The sequence below is a fragment of the Agelaius tricolor genome, unplaced genomic scaffold (assembly GCF_023055355.1).
Source record: "Agelaius tricolor isolate 1412-34295 unplaced genomic scaffold, bAgeTri1.0.p SCAF_1, whole genome shotgun sequence".
NCBI lineage: Eukaryota > Metazoa > Chordata > Aves > Passeriformes > Icteridae > Agelaius > Agelaius tricolor.
This window is the reverse complement of record NW_027269261.1, coordinates 26,357,238-26,374,680: the sequence shown is the minus strand read 5'-3', so window position 1 is coordinate 26,374,680 and position 17,443 is coordinate 26,357,238. Positions and strand designations below refer to the sequence as shown.

The window sequence follows — 17,443 nt, the reverse complement described above, 5'->3', positions numbered from 1 at the left end:
CAGGAGGACGCTCACTCACATAAACTGTGCTCATTTCAATTTATACTCTTATCTTTGTGGCATTCATCTGCCCCATTTCTGTCCTAGAGGATGACAACTTCCAAAGGATTTTCTTTTCCAACCTACTCCTCAAACCTTTCCCAGCAAGAGACCCAGACCTTGCTCTTCCCCTTGTACGAGCTGGAGAGGTTCAGCATGGTACTAAATCATGGCAGCCTGTTGAAGTTTGGATGGCTGTAACTCAAGAGTGACCTTGTGTTACTGAAACAGCCCTGAAATGGGAGATCTGCAATACAGACACCACAGCCAGGCAGCCCAACAGGAAGCCAAGGAGAAGCTCAAAAAATAAAATGGCATTGCACTACATCATCACCACACCCATCCTTTGGGCTACCAAAAAGACAGCACCCCACATGCTGCATCTGCCTTTGCCAGGGCTTATCTCTGAGAACAATTCAAATCCACTGAACAGGAATCTGAGGAGCAGGTTTTGGTCTGCTGAGCACAAAGCACTTCTTCTTATGGAAGAATGAAGGATTTACTGGAAGGGGTTGTCAGGAACCAGCTGTCACTACATGAGCACACCTACTGCCACACTATACAAGATGCACAGCTTTTCACAGTGCCTCAGTTTCCCCACCTGCAGGAATCACACACACAGTATCACAGATATATTTGGTACTCCATATAAATTTACCCCTTTTCCCTTGTCTCTCTCAGTGCATCATGATAGGCCCTCCTGCAAACAATTTGCTTTTTCACAGGTATCAAATCAGTGGCAGGTATTCCATGATGAAATGTCCTCAGGTTGTGCTCCTGTGAAATAATTTCCTCCTGGAAGAGCTCAGTTCATATCAAAAATCTCCAGTCAGTACAGAAAGCTTCACTCTCCAGTATTGAATTGCACCCCAAGGTTCTTACAATGGCTGCTTCTGACCAACAGTTCACGGACTCCACATCAGACCATTCACAGTCCAGCAGCAGTAATGGGTGTCAAAAACAGAGTGAGCACTGGAAGTGAAACCAAAGGACTGAAAGCACACATTCTGTAAGAAAACCCCAAATCAGCAAAAATCCTATTCTTCCATCCAGGACCTAGCATGCTGCACAGCAACAGCTGGCACATGCAAGGGTCTGTACTCAGGGAAGGGGCTCTCTGACCAGCACAGACTAGATCTCTGTATCAAGAAAACATTCCACAACTACAAGAAGTATTTTCCAGATATACCATTCAGTGTGGACACAGGTAGCAGAACTTCACCTTAATTTCATATTCACCTGAATGTGCTACAACTGAATGAAGACAATCTTTACTTCTCTAAGTTGCAAGAACTGCTATAAACTCTAAGTACTACCCTCATAAACACTGCCTAAAACAAGTTTTGTTTTAGAACCATCTGGCATTCAGGATCCAGCCATGTGGGTGAAAGCACTGCTTGGTGCAAGGTGAAGAAAGCATCACCTGCAGCAAATACCAGCCTTTCCATTTTGAACTTCATGAGTCCATGGAACTGTGTGGGCTCTTCAGTGCCAGATCTCACACTGCTTATCTGCACAAAACAGCTCTGGCACCTCACTTGTTCATGCTGGTGAACCAGAGACAAACAATCCCACGTCCTGCAAGCACTCACATAGTGCATTTAAATGCCCACTCCATTCTCTCCACTCTAACAGAGAAGCAATTCAGCATCACACACACCCAATCCCCCCTCCAAGAATAATCAAAGTACATTTCTGCTCCTCATTCCACATCTATCATGGCAGTCTCTCACAGCTCTCATGCTGCTAGCTCTGCTATGCTCTTTGGGAGTCTGTTCTACCAAGTACAGGGGAGGAGTGCAAACTGGTTTTATCCTGAGTGGATTCCCTGCTTGCATTTCAAAGACACATCTTTCAAATATTTGAATACTGCAGGCTTAACTGGAAGACAGCTGTACATCTTCAAGTCAGTGATAACACAACACCCATTTGGTACATATTTTTCTCCTTTCCCTTCATTTAATACAAAATCTTTTTATCTAATGCAGTTCAAAGCATAGGGGCTACTAAGATCATATGAGAAGTCACATCTATAGTCACAAAGCTATAACTTTGTTGGGTTTTGCTGGATTTTGGGTTTTTTTTTTTTTTTTTAGTTCACAGAAACAGCACTTGAAATATGGTTACAGCATGTAAAGAAGTTGCTGCAATCAATTACTCCCATGCTTGGACCTCTGGGTTTTTTAAATTATTGAATGCGACGTTTAATGCAGTTACTGTAATCTCTGAAGCAGCAGCATGGAGCTTCCAACACATTTTTAAAGGTAAGGACAAATAGGAATGAAGAGATGAATGTAAAATAGATTTTGCCATTTTAAAACTTCACAGCCAGCATAACGTAAAAAGTACTAAGAGACTGAGAAGTTCTTGTAAAGCACCACACTTCCAAACACCTTGACACTGCTTGTGTTGGCAGTGTATTTCCAAAAACTATCTCCTTCCAAAGTAAATGCAGATTAATTGGAGCTGGAAAAAAAATTTGGTTTCATTTCATACATTTTCTGCTCCCAGTGTTGAAATATTATTATTTAAAATACACTAGGAAAACATATCTGCTTTACATACCCAGGCCAAAATCCTTCCTATACCATTAAAATTAGATGCATTAATGAAGATGACCATTGGACAGAGGATTAAAAAAAACCCCTCATATCATGCAGTTTCCCCTAACAACAAGTTAAATAATGTAAATTATTTGACTATTAGGCAGGCATCCACCATTTTGCATCTGAATAACCCGCCAAACAAAATAAAAACAATATTCACAAAATGAATTTGATGGGAATGGTGTTAAGAAGCTTCCTTACAAAATTAATGGGAAGTATCTCTTCATTAATGCAATTTAAATATGCATTTTACTTCAAAGTTAAAATGCATTTACTTTAAACCTTCCAACTAACTTCTAAATCTAAGATATTTACTAACCTACATGTTCACTCCCCACAGAAGTAGCTAAAATACTTCAGTATAGAATGGTGCATTTTCGCCACAGTTTCTCTTTTTGCAATTTTTTAAAAAGACAATTCAGGGATTTTTTGAGAAAATGTAAGTCTTGCAAGGAATGTAACACACACAAATATTTTTAGGTTCTCTTTGTAAGTCCTGGACACTAACTTCCAAAAGTAGGGTTTTATCTCACAAGCGAATTTTCCTTCTATGAATTCCTGCCCAATTTCTTTCACTTAAGCTTTGCAACTCTTTCAAAATGATAAAAGAAAAACACATTTGGTCATTTTCTGACAGAACCTTGCACGGAAGCTCTCTGAACAATGTTTGTTCCAAAATATCCTGTATCTACCAAACATATTCCAACAGCCACCTGAAAAAGGTCAGAAAAATCACTAATTCTGTATTTAAAGCTCAGAGAAACTTCCAACACCACCATCACACTTCCAACATCATCATTCAGGGGTCTCATGAATCTCATTCCAGCTTTTTAAAGGTCAAGGGCAGGGTCCTTACAACACTAAACACTACTGCACCATAGACTCAACTTCCCCACAACTCACCTTCGATTCCAGAAGTCTGAGAAAGCAGAAAACCAGGGTCAGAGTTATTTCTGAAGCAGACTTGACACAACAGGAAAAATTATATCCATCGAGACTGAAATATTTACCACAAGTCTTTAGTATGTGTATTCATTCCTACTACAGTGTTTTTCATCCTTTACTGGGAAGGATAACTGCTTTCAGAGAAAGATTACCCAACTGATGGAGAATGTCCACTCTTTTCTCCTATCAGCCCATCCCCAGACCTGAAGCCTTATCAGTCTTTGTTAGGTTTAAAAGCAGGTGCTGATGCAATCATTAGTTGACGATTCAGCCATTAATCACAGCAACCACTGATCAGCACAGCAAGGATTTTTCTCTGAAAATTCCCAGTCAAGCTGCACATATACAAATAAGGAAATAAGGAAAGCCAAGAATCAGAAGGAAGATCTCAGTAACCTCAGACAGTATTTAAATCCAGACATCACAGCAAAGGAGAACTTTTTAAGATTTTTGAAGACAGAAATGTAAAGTCTTTGGGAGAACATGACCTTTGAGACGTCCAAAGAGCCAAGCACAGCAGCACTGGTGAAGGGACAGAGTGAATGATGGAAATGAGAGATGAGCACCAGCAGTGAGCTGAACACTAACAGGAGGCACAGGCATGCTAAAATGCAAAAGTTGCTCGTGTTTCGATCAACAGAGAAGCAGCCAGGTACCAACATGAAACAGCACAAAACAAGCAGAGCTAAGTCAGGTCTGTACAGCAACAGCCCAAACAGAGACAGGACAAGTTCAGATTGGCACACAGAGAAAACAGGTCACAAAGATATGAGAGGTGGAGCCTCAGCTGCATAAATTGCATACTTACCTGGATTAGACTGCATAAATTCAGTGACTTTGGGTCCTTTCTTGTGGTTTTGTCAAATTGCCTTCATCTCTGGGAGTATCCCATGGAGTTGCTTACCTACATCAGTGCAGCTCCCTCCAACTTCATTTCCAGTTTAGAGCTAAAAAAGAACTATAAAGAGCCAAAAGCAACAAGCCTTCAGACAATCCTCAAGCCAACAACTGCAAATTAGGCGATAATTGAAAACTGCTTAGCATTGTGGCCTTTTTTTTTCCATTATAGGCCTAGATCTGAAGGCAGCATTGCTTTTAGCTTCATCTTCCAGAGACAAAAGTTGCCTACTATAATTTAGTTCAATGCTGTAACTAATTTGGAGTTCCTATTGTTTTTGATTTCCACTCAAAGTGCCAAAGAAAAATGACCGGTTTTCTGGGGCTAATTTTACTATTTAAGATTTAAGCTAGTAATTATGGCTGATACAAAAGTTCAGAGATGAAGTGGCTGACTGAACTCCACTTTACACATGATACCAAGAAACTACTTAACCACTAATAGCCAGCCTCTGATGTGCTAAAAGAATCAACAACTTAACAGTTTGTTTGGTTTTTTGGGTTTGGATTTTTTGTTGCTTTTGTGTTTTGGCTTGTTTTGCTTTAAACCACCCAAACAGCAAAATCAGCATCAGATTCACATTTAGGGCCATGAAAAGTATGGATATTTTGGCCAGGTCTTGCAAAGGTTTGCATGCAGGCCCGAATAACCACATGAAGATCCAGCCTATTAAGAGGAGACTGTCATAACATGAGACTTCTGAGGTCAGAGTGACATAATTTATATTTGCATCTACTTCATTACCCCCTATTCCACTTAAGATGTTAATAAGGAGCAGTTAAAACAGATCTTTATGCTGCTCAGAGAGCACATTTGAGAACCAACATGGACTACTTTGCCTCTGTTACAGGAGGACATAAAAATAAAATCAAGCCGAATTTGATACAACAGAAAGAGTTGTATCAAATCCAGGTGGAAGAGGTACTTCCCACTCTCAGTATTCTACATAACTATCTTTGTGTTAGTTACCAGGTGGCAACAAAATTAAGACAATGTAATTTTAAATTGTGGACAAGCTATGGCAAATACAGGAAAAAAATTTATCATTCATTCAGATTTCTCACACTGAGAATACAAAGTCAAAAAGCAAAGTTTTTCCCAGGCTGCTGAAATCTACACAGTACTTAGATTAAACTAAAAAAACGACTAGAATTCATAACCAAGTGGATGCAGGAATGGCAAGTAGTGATAATTTAGGGGGGAAAAAGCTGTCTTGATTTACATTTTGTTGTAGCTGTGCAAGCCATTATCCTTCTCTGAAAAACCTGTGTGTATGCTGCACTTCAATACAAGGAAGCATCAACCCTTGTACTTGAGGGAGATTATCCCCTTAATGTAAAAAATCTACACGAAGTAGTGTTCATGGGACTGGAGCCCATGGAATACCAGAAGTCTCACCAGTGGAACAAGGCATTAAAATTGTAGCTCATGAAGAAAGCATGCAAGGGTTATGCTGTACAAGCAAATCCAACAAGAAAGTTTAAAGTTACAGATGTGTAGACTCAAAAATCTTCAGGTTGTTTGTCAAGATGTCCATTCTACAGTAACACTAACTATTCAGGCAGGTTATTACCCTGCAGTATCAATACCATAGAGGATTCCATTCGCCTTTTCAGCTGAAAAACTATATTAGTAAGTTGGAAAAAAAAATCTGTAAAAGTTCTAACATGAAAGCATTAACATCAGAGAAATTTCTATTCAAAACTGTGCAACAGTGAAATGTCGTAGGTTTAAGCTCAGATCTTTAAGAAACTTCAAGAAATGAGTTGACCAAAAAGTCTAGTTGAATCTGAATTTTTAGTCTTAAAATGAATACTCTCCCATAGCTGGACTAAGACTCCAGCTAAACTTGGGATGGGGACTTGCCCTAGGAGCACTAAATGTTGTTTGCCCTTTCCTTAATCCCACAGAGAAGTCCACTTTGAGGCTTGTGCTTTTCTGGGATGAAGGGGCACATCTGCTACAGAATAACCAGAAATCCATCAACCAAGAGACCTCATAAATCTTACTGGGTTATCTTTTCATATGGAACACTTGCATCCTCTTAGTAAGTCCTTCCCAAGAAAATAGAAAGCATGTCACACTGTTTTAGCAATCCTTTATTGAAGATAACAAGTTGGTTATGTTCACTGTATTGTATGAAACATCACAATATCATACTGGGAAGGTACTATCAGTACAGGGTTGGACCAGAGCGGACAGTCTGAACAATAAACCATTTTGCATTCTTCATTCCCTACCTTGTAACAACCCCAAAAAAACCAGTAAAGGGACAAATACCTGTTAACATCATCATTTAAAACACTTTAACTTACAAGGCTAAAATCTAATGAATAAATAAAATATACTGTGGCAATAATCCTCTCTAGACAAAAAAAAAAAAAAAAAATCAGATACACAGTGAATCAAAATGACTGGAAAAGCTGGCCTTCGGCATCAGTATGAAAGAGAGTGTGGTTTTTACAGACTCACCATGGGGATAAAGTTACAGAAAAATACCATGAATTTAATTTCACACAAAACCAGTTGATGACTGTCATTAGCTTAAAACTACACACAAGGGCAATTACATCCTCGCTGAAACACAGTTTAAACAAATAGGAAAATGTTTACAAGGCATCCACAGCATGTAAATCATGTACAGATGGATACATTCATTGTTTCCCCTCCCCAATAGCTTTTATTTTAGATAAATACTTTACTCTTCCCCATTTTCAGCATTTACTGGACTCATTACATGCACAACTCAAAGAAGTCAGAAAAAAAGTCAAGGTTATTGCAAAAATAGAATTAAACTAAGAATCTTCAAGTACCTTACATGACAGCCACTCTGTACCATGCCCATTGCTTATAAAATGAAAGGTCATTGAACCCATGAAAATATCTCTAATATTTTCTTAATTTAAAATAGATAATTTTAAGTGTATTTATAGTAATCTCAAAGTGATAATTTGAACTTCGAAAATAATGCAAACAATTAAAAATTATACCCATATTACACAAGACTTCTGTCTGTATCTTAAGCTGAAAAAAAAATCAAAAAACTATAGAAAACCACATATAGAACAAAAAAAAATCACAATTTACATTATAATAAAGGCAAATTTTCAGCATTTTTAAAAAAACCTGCAGCTGTGAAAGATGTCAAAGCAAGTCACTACTAACTATAAATTCACCAGTTTGTTTTTTTTCAAAAAGATTTTCTCTAGCAAGAGTTGAAGGGTGTGTTGTACACATGCGTAAAATTCTTACTGGTTTTAGATGCCTAGAATCTTCATATATTATTGCCAAATAATACACTTATCTTCAAGCAAGCAGTAGGCAATGTATCACAATTTGGACACCGCAGGGAAACCTAATGGTCTGGTAATACAGGTAAAACTGGAAAATTTAAAAAAAAAAACCCAAAAAACCAAAAAATACACATCTGATAGCGTATTGCCCAATTGAAATTACTTCCAAGCCACAGAGCTGCAAAGCCTTCCAACTTGGTAAAGTGAAATAAGAAACGTCTCAAACAATTACTTGTACTCTCTCTCAAGCTTGTGTGTTGCATGTTTCATTTAGCCACAGTGTATCTTCAGAGTAGGCCTACAATCCCGTGCACCTCAGGTACACACACCGATCTGCTGAGAGAATATTCCTTCCTTCCTTCCTTCTTTATTAGGGCCAAAGTTCATTACAGATGTAATCAGTATGCCTGAGGCTGGTAAAAATACTGTAGTACAGGCAATGCTAAGAGTGGCAATATCAGAGAACACAAAAATGAACAAATGATGGAAAATTCTATTATCTTTCTGCCCATTTCACAAAATGTTGGAAATCCACCAGAAATTTTCCCTTGTATTGAAGAGATCAGATTTAAAAGTTTTTTTCCCCCTTTCAGAATCAAAAGCATTTTAGCAGATTTGTAAGGCTACCACGGATCTTCTAGATCTCCAGAACCCTACAGGAAAAGAAGAGGAGAAACATTACTACTCACCAATACAAATGAAAACATTTTGTTGCACTTTGGATTTCAGTGGCATAATTAAGAAGAACACTAGCGTTAAGACAGAAAACATTTTCCTTGTTTTCCATACACAAATATTTCCTGTTTGTCAACATCATGATGGAATTTACTTTTATAAAACATGAATCCAGTAAAGCTCTTATAGCAGAATGACTCAAAACCAAGATTTACCTTACTAAATCACTACTATCAATACATACTATATCTGTGGACTACAAACCCAAAAAAAAGCTCTACAAAATACTATGGAACTCAGCTTGTCAGGTATTCCTGGTCCAAAAGAAATTCCTGCAGGGTCATTTTTTGTTAAGGCAGTGAAATTTGTACCTGTTTTGAACAATTATATTTTTCTGCACGTGTTATGTTATGAACTGACAGATGACACAAGCTTAGAGATTTCACTTATTAGCAGATGAGCTACCACTACTGCACAGTCCCAGTATTACCATCAACCTACCCAAATGGACATACGTGTATGTGCTGTACCCCAAGAGACAAGAAAAGATGTGGCAGAAGGCAAGCTTTAGAAGAATAGTTTATTCATTTATATGGCTGATGTTTAGCTTGAACCTGAGAAATGTTGCTCAATACAGTGGGCAATACAAATGCTCCAAACCCAAAATCACTCAAAGCTTTGTAGAAACTAATGAACACCATGAGTTCACATCAGAAGCTATGAAAAGTTTCAAGTCATGTCAGAGTGATAACACTTCAAAGAAAGTTTATTACTCACTTAAAAGAGTCAATATGCATACAGGTATTATTCCACAGCATATTCTTTATTTTCACTTATTCACAAATTATTGTAACTTGACACTATGTACTAAATTTAAGTACATTTTCATTTCTGGATATATGCTATGCTACAACCTGAGAAGTAATAATACCGTTGTCTAGAAAATCAGTATATATGATGAACACTGGATACAATCTGAACTAAAAAGAAAAAAAAAAAATCAAACATTTCATAAGTGACAACCTAAAATAAAACAGCTTTTGTAATTTAGCTGTAATAGAAACTATATACAAACCAAACACAAACATGCAGTACATAATGCTGGGGGAAAAAAAAACCTGAATAATTTGTATAATTCAATTAAATTGCACAAAAGATACAACTAAGATGTAAATTACTTTACAATGAACAAACATATACCATCAAAACTATTATTTAATAATGTTCTCAAAAGAAAAAGTTTTAAAACGCCTTTTTGCGTATCATGTTAGACTCCTGTTGTTGGTGACACAGGATTTGAAAAAAGAAGATCAAAATCTCAAAGGGGAAGTTAAATCTCGCTACACAACTTAGGATGCAATAACTGTAACATCCCCCAGCAGCTGAACTCGTAAGGAAGTACGAGCTCTGTACGAACAACCTGTCCACGTAACTAGAGTAAAGCCAACCAGTCTTCCAGGCTAGCAGTGCGGCGGTGCGATGCGAGCAGGGAAGCCGCGGCGGTGAAGCGCAGCGCTAGCTGGCCGCGGGTGTCACGAGTGCTGCTGCCCGCTGCGGTCGCTGCCCGGGGCCGGGGCCGGGCCGGGGCCGGGCGGGGGCGGTACCTGGCCGGCATCCGGTACCTGCAGCTGCGCCAGGCGGTACCCGGCCAGCATCTCCTCCAGCAGGTGGCGGTAGTTGCCCCTATGATTAATCCGCATCTGCCTCAGCGCCTCCACCAACCTCCCCTGCGATCCGCCTTCCTCGGCCGCGCCGGGCTCCTTCGGTTGAGATTCAACACCCCAAAAAGATCAGTAGTTAAACTAAAAGTTTTTCTAACCACATTAAAAAAAAAAAAAAAAAAAAAGCAAACCGAAAAACCAATCTTTTTTTCAAACTGAGAAAGCAACTTTCTATTTGAATGTAAAACACCTCATTAGCAACATCCAACTTAGAACTATGCATTTCATTTTCATCCTTTTAAACAACATAATTTAAGAAATGATAACTATTAAACCAGCATTTTCAATAATTTCAATTCATTTTGAGCCAGTCAAAGTACCCCTGCCAATTAACTCCATCTTTATTTCAAATGTCTTAGATAAATACAGATGATACACGCCCACAACTTTTGGACACTTATCAGTGGAAAATTTTGAAAATTTAAGCTTCTTTAGCCACCAGGTCAATATATTTAATTGTGAATTTCTGCACAGCCAGTAGCAGCACAGTTCTGTGGAAAACTCAGAATAGCTAACTCTACTGATAGATAGTAGGTTAGTTGAAGCATCACATCAAAATAAAGGCTCAGTGTTTTAGTGAACACTCTGATTTTTGCATGCATGATGCCGCCAGAAAAGCAAGCAGCTACCCATGAGCGTGGGGAATGCTGGTATTTGAACAACATAAGACACACCTTTGGGCAGATTGTGTATTGCCTGGAAAAACTAGCAGGTAGAACAGTTGTTTAATGTCAAACCTAAGAACCTTCAGTACAAAATCTGATCGTTGAGTGCTGATTAAGGAATGGAAGTCTCCTCAGCAAATGATCTGCTTGGTTACAAGCCTCCAGTTGAAAAAATATTGTGCTTTTTGGTGATAGACTTACAGTGCTTTGACACTGATACTAGGTATTTTCACTTTCAAGTGCTAAAGCAGTACTGTTGCTTTAAGGGAACAGTACATTTTAAATTATTAATATCTAGCAACTTATCAATCTAGACAAATGAAACTATCTCTGGAAGCTGGCAGATTTTCAAGACATTAGAAGCACAATCCAGACTGCCTTGTTTTCATGCTGACCTCATTTTATTGTCATGTAATCCAAAAGCTTCCTAAGTACAAGTACTGCTGTCATTCATTTACAAGCTTAATAGCAGTATTGAGAAAATACCTTGGGATCAGTAAGATTCTGCATGCTCTATGTAATGTTGCTGGAATAAAGGCCCCAAGACTGATTAGCACAGTCCAAGTCAAAATGGGGACAATTTTACCATAAAAAGGAGTATTACTGCATATAATGGCATCCCTCTAAGTTTAATTTGTTCAGGAAATACAAGACAGACTTTCACAGTGGTTTGCTGGTCTTAGTTTGAGATGTTTTGGCTCCCATGTACTAGAATTTTCACATTCAAATATGAAAATATTTAAGAGAATATTCAAGAATTCAGTACTCTCTTGTCTTCAAGAGCACAGAGAGAAGCAAGACAAAGGAGATAGTTTTAGTGCATGAAATGGGACTGCTTTAATACCTTACAAGCACAATGTCAGCAAAAACCCGGAGCACCAAGAAGAGGCTACAGATGTATCCTGTTTCTTGGTTTGACAAAAAAACCCCTGAGTTATGTATATACCTAGCTAATATTAAACAGGGCAACATAGCTGAAAGACTTCCAGTTTTTTAAAATTCAGGGAACATTTAAATTCCATATTTCATCTACTCCATCAGTTTTGCTCTGAGGTTGACATTAGCACACGTACACCCTGAAATTTCCACATTTCACAATACCAAGATCTTTAAAAATTCCTTTGGCAGACTGAAGTGAATAATTTTGCTCCATGCAACACTGAAGAGTAAAAGCAATAAGCAATATAATAGCAGCCCTGAGGCTCCTAAGCAATTCAAATGCTGGTAGGAGTTGAATTAGCAATGCTGTTAGCGTTTGATATTCAAACTCACATCCTGCATGGCATTGCACCCTATTTTACAGCAGGCTATTTCGTGCTTCCCTTGTGTCCCTCAGTGCTAACAGACAAGAAACCCCACATACAGTAGGACAGAAATTGCCTCTTTTATATATTATATGCTATATAGACAGAGATTTCTCTCTAATGATGTGTGGCTAGAACAGGTCCCTGAAAACTATGGTTATTGTGCAAGGTAGCATTTGCCCTCCTTCACATTTCAATTCAACTGAAGCGCTACTGACCATAAAATCAGGAATAAATTTGTGCTAGCTATATTCAACATGAACATTGACAATTTTTACACAAGTTTTGTGCTATTAAATTATGTGTATGAAAAGGGCCGCTATGTATTGAAGACTGGATTTATAATGTTGTGAGAATGATGTAAGAGTTGTGTCCATCTACATTTTTTTATGTGTAGCAGCCCTTAATGGCATATGATTTGGTTCAGTCAACTGACAGAGTGTATTATTAGTAAAAACAAGAGAGAAATATGATTGATTTCAACTAAGACGCTCAAAGGCAGCTTTAAGCAAATGCCACTGAAACTATTAACACACTCACTGCAATTTTAACATTCTTTCTTATGTTTAAGGATATATACATACAGTGAAGTAGCCTAATCAGATAGTAGTCTCCTAGTCTCACGAACACATCAAAAAGTAAAATGGTCAGAGTCACAGAGAAAGAGTAATACTTTAGCACAGGAAGTAAGAACAACTCTTCAGTGGTATTGTAACATCACAGCGCTAACAATTATTTAGCTATGAAAACATTCTTTTGAATTCCCTTTAAAGATCTGAAAGCATCAGGCCCCAATACATAATAGATTTCTGTGCTTTCACTCATATTTGTAAAGGCACAAGATACCTCATTTGTAGCAGAAGTCTCTGCTCAAACAATGATAAAGTTGTTCATTGTGACCACAGTGCAGGGCTCTCTCCAGCCCTGGATTTATAAAATAATTGTAATCTGCTGAGATTGCTAGCAGAAATAACTTAGGACTGCTATACCCTCAAACCAGACTAGTGATCTCTGGATACTGCTGTTAGTAAGGATTCTTTTATTTCTCAGACTCTTGTTCTGCATGGCATCTCCTTACTTAGGCTCTATGTTAAAGTTTCTCAGGAAACAAGTGTGAAGAATAAAAATCTACTATCACTAGTTTGGATAACCAAAAACAAAACCCAAGTGCAACACTACCTGAAACATTTACGGTGCTGAGTAAAACAAAGCTAACCTAGAAACAGATAAAACCAAGGTTTTCATTTATATACTAAGAACTAACTTGGAAAGCTATTATGATCTAGTTCACAGAAACTCATGGTAACTATTTTAAAATTGTTAGACACTAAAATGCATAGTCTTTAGAAGGAAACCATATTCTCAATTGTAAAAGTGAATCTGTTTGTGTTGTTGTTTGTGTGGTTTGGAGAGGTTTTTTTATCATTTGCATTAATATTTTAGCAACTAACAACATTACTATTTTGATATGATAAAAATTGCTTTAGTCTTACATACAGCCATAAGATGGAAGAGGACTGCCACAGGCAGAGTTTCCAGTCAGTAACAGAAGTGTTCTGCACAACACCCACTCTCAGCAGACACGGGTGCACTGCTAACCACACTCAGGGAAGGATGCTCAAGTGCTAGGGTGCCTTTGTGCTCTGCAGACTCAGCATCCATGTCTCTAGCACCTCATTTTTCATATGAACATCTGCTCTAGCCTCATACTAGTTTAAACAGGAGCATCTTGGCCAGATTTCAATCTCACTTGGCAATGTCATCATTGGGATATAGTGTATGTTTCCTTCCTGCCTTTGCTTCCTGCTTAAATGTGAGATGTGTAGCAACATTATCACTGTGTGTAGACATTCTGAAGAGTCTGATGTTGAATAACTGAACAGCTTCCTTCCCTTTACATCTCTGACACTACAATATCCAGTTCAGAAGGCTACAGAGATCACCACACATACACCTGAAACTGAGTAAGACCAGCAAGAAGGTCATGTTTTCATTGTGTCAGATGAGGCACAGCAGATTCATCCACTTCAAGGACATTAAGATAACTTGCTGGGAAAATGCAACCAGGAATTGCATCCTTCACCAAAGGGGAGTTTATCCTCTCAAATTGCTCTGGGCTAGTACCACTTGGGGGGAAAAGAACAAAGATGCTGACTGGCAAATGACATGCTATCACAAGCTCAAACGAGAATTTAAACCACTCTATTTAAAACACATATCTGAGATTTGCACGTCTATATCAACATAAGAAAAATTTAGGAAGCAGACTGCAGTCTACGGTTCAAATCTCTTTTTAAAGAAACCAAATTAAAAGTAAACCAGCTACTCAGGGATTTTAATGGCAACAAAGGTCAAAGCTGTTAATGGTATATTCTCTTATGAGCAAAATGCATATTCAAGTTAGCTAACTCATTTTATTAAATTAAAATGGATGATGCACAAACATTTCCTGAAAGGAGCCAATAGACAAACAGATGCTGTACTACATATTAGAAATTTCAGCAAACTTGCACAGCTATTGAGAAGTAAATCTAGACTTAGAACAGGTGCATCATAAATACAACTATGGCATATAACACTTCTAAAATGTAACCATTAGACAAACATTCAGGGTTTTTTCTCAAAATACCAATTAATTTGAAAAACCTATGCTGTTTTTGTTTTTTTTTTTTAATTTTTAAAGAAGCCAAATATACCAGAAACTTTTCCCCAAAAAGCAGGGGAAGTTCTGGCTAAACACAAAAAGTAGTAGCAGGCTGATAGAAGTGCAGAGTTTCCTGAAGGACTAAAGAAGCTGAAAAGAGGAAAATTTTGTGTATCTTGGTTTGGGGTACTGTGCACACTTTCTTGAAAGTGAAATGAAAAAAGCATATCCTATGACTTTCAAACTAGACAAAGGAACAAATCCTAAAAAATTAACAAGTTGAAAGATTTCCTCTCCATTTGTACACTAACAGAAAAGTGGCCCCTTCCACCCACACAAGCTTTCTGACTGAAGATAATAAATCAAATCTAGGCAGATAAGAAAAGAGGACAATGGAAAAGACACAGTAACAATTGTGGTGAGACTGTGTATTTACTATCTCAAGGTGTGCAATTGATAATTTCAAGGTATTTCAAGTGCAACACCATTCACTGTAATAACTACCTGACTGAGGGCCTTGTAGCCATCTCAGAAGAAAAAAACATTACAAAGGATTGACTAGAATAGGAACGGTATTTCCACAAAACAGTTCACATAAACTGCACAGGAAATGACAATATGTACAAGCACTGATGTTTTTTATCAGTTCTTCAGTTTTCCAGTTTTTAAACAAATTTAACCACAATTGATAGAAACACCAGTTATTACTTACACTAATATTAAGAGCTACCTAATAATCAGGTTTAGAGGTACAATAAACCAGATTTCAACATACAATTCAAAATTCAGCTTCGTAGGAAATGGGAAGAAAAATGTAAGCCATTTTAGAAATCATAACTGAAGTAATCTAAAATTACTTTTCCTTAGACCAGTAGAGATGGGACACGAAAAGATAGTGTAAATGCTATGAAAATAGTCAATATTAGTTTTGTAGTCTTTTATATTCAGTGTACCAAGGCCTTCTTATAGAAGACAACAGGAAGTGTGTTTGCCCCTCTTGTACTACATTTCTGGACAGTAGATATAACAGCCAGTTGGGTAATGGATTTGCTGACTACTAATTTTTTACAATTATAAACCATAGTTTAGAAAAACCCTGCACTGTTGCCTCACAGGTTTGACTGAGAAAGTGGTAGTCATTTAGATGTTTAAAAAGTCTTTCAGAATTAGGTGTCAGTTTTCTGTCTTTTAAAGGAAGAACTTCTATATCAAATCCATCCAAAGCAAGGTAAAAATCAGAGGTCTGTTACAATATGTATCTTGTATTTCTAATATTTTATTCCCAGTGACAAACACTTTTGCTTAATGTATGACAACTTTGATGTTCACATTAAAAAAGAGCAAAATGGGAACTTACCCCCTCATTGTCTCTGTGTGGATTCAGCCTAGTATACACACTTTCAATAATATTACGCCTAAAAAGAGAAGTTTTTAAAAAAATTAAGCAAAACAAAGGATTTCAAAACATTGAGAAAAGTTTGATCAGAGTAGGCATTTTGAAGTGTTTAAGGTATTTTTCTTTTAATCTGCCTTTTAAAAAGATGAAACCCACTCTGTGTCTTTACTCACTTTCAATAAAAATTTGGGGATCTAGCAACAGGTTAAGATTTGTAAAGACTCAGCAGAGTAAAACCATTTTCTTACCTTACCCTCTGTATGATCCACCTCTTTTTAGAGCTGCACACTCAGATTTTGTCAAGAGTAGCAGTTAAATCTGTATTTTGCTTGTTATGAAAAAATTCTTCCAGTTTGCTGGTTTTCTTGCCTTATTTCTGGATGTGGAACTTCAAGACAGTTCAGTTTTCCCCCATCTTTATTACATATATGCAGGTTACAACCCATCTACAAAACGTTGAAGTGTGGTATGCAGCATATATGACCCCTGAGATGTGCTTTCTATTGTCTAGTCACACTAGAAATTAAAACACAAAAGCCACTAGCTAGACTTCTTTTGTAGCAGTGCCATTTAAGGCCACACTTTCACAGGCAGTCAAAATAAGCACAAAGAACTTCACAAAAAATAAAACCCATCATATAAACAGACTTCTGATGCAAAAAAGGTTATGTACTCACATTTCAAATCAAAGTTACAAGTGGCAAACATTCAGACAGTTATAATAAATATGATCAAAGTTATTGACAGCTTCAACAAAAATGAACTGCTACATGGACTAAGACTTAAGTCTGGAAGTGACCAAGATCTCTAAAAATTTTGTCTTACAGAATGAGGGGCACCAACTGTTGACTCCTCTAAAGAGCACAAAGGCATCAGATGCCAAAACAGCAGCAAATGTCTCAAATACACATGGCTCTCAATGCAACAGAATTTTCTGCCCCAGAATACTGAGGATAAGTTTGATGAGGCTCCTTTTGAACATATTTCAGAAATCTGTAAAGGCTGCATATTTGAGGCAGTATGGAATCCATTGGAATTGATGGAGGGTCTTCCTAAGGAAAAGAAACTGAATCTTTTTGCCAATGCTAGAGGAAAGGGCTCTCTCTATTTAGTTCCAAATTTCGTGAGAGAGGAATGGCACAATTGCGACTAAATGTCTGCACTACATAAAGCAAAGGCACCTTCAAGGTAACAGAAAACACCTGGACAGTCCAAGCAAGACTGCTACATGGGTTTAAAAAGACATGAAAACAAGCT

The 17,443-nt window shown here is 37.6% G+C and overlaps 1 protein-coding gene across 5 annotated transcripts in view; it reads right to left on the bottom strand.

Annotated features, from left to right (window-relative positions):
* Positions 1 to 6,569: 6,569 nt before the first annotated feature.
* PPM1B (protein phosphatase, Mg2+/Mn2+ dependent 1B) overlaps positions 6,570 to 17,443 on the bottom strand; it is a 62,164-nt gene continuing 51,290 nt past the window's right edge. For 2 of the 5 annotated variants that reach the window (XM_071427456.1, XM_071427465.1), the window contains 2 exons: positions 16,148 to 16,205; positions 6,570 to 8,434 (listed from right to left, as the gene is read on the bottom strand). In XM_071427456.1, the coding sequence (XP_071283557.1) occupies positions 8,405 to 8,434; positions 16,148 to 16,205 (88 nt within the window). In that variant the 3' untranslated portion in view covers positions 6,570 to 8,404. Of the gene's footprint in view, positions 8,435 to 9,260; positions 10,217 to 16,147; positions 16,206 to 17,443 lie in introns of those variants that run through there. The other 3 variants (XM_071427447.1, XM_071427436.1, XM_071427475.1) reach the window with 2 other exon arrangements.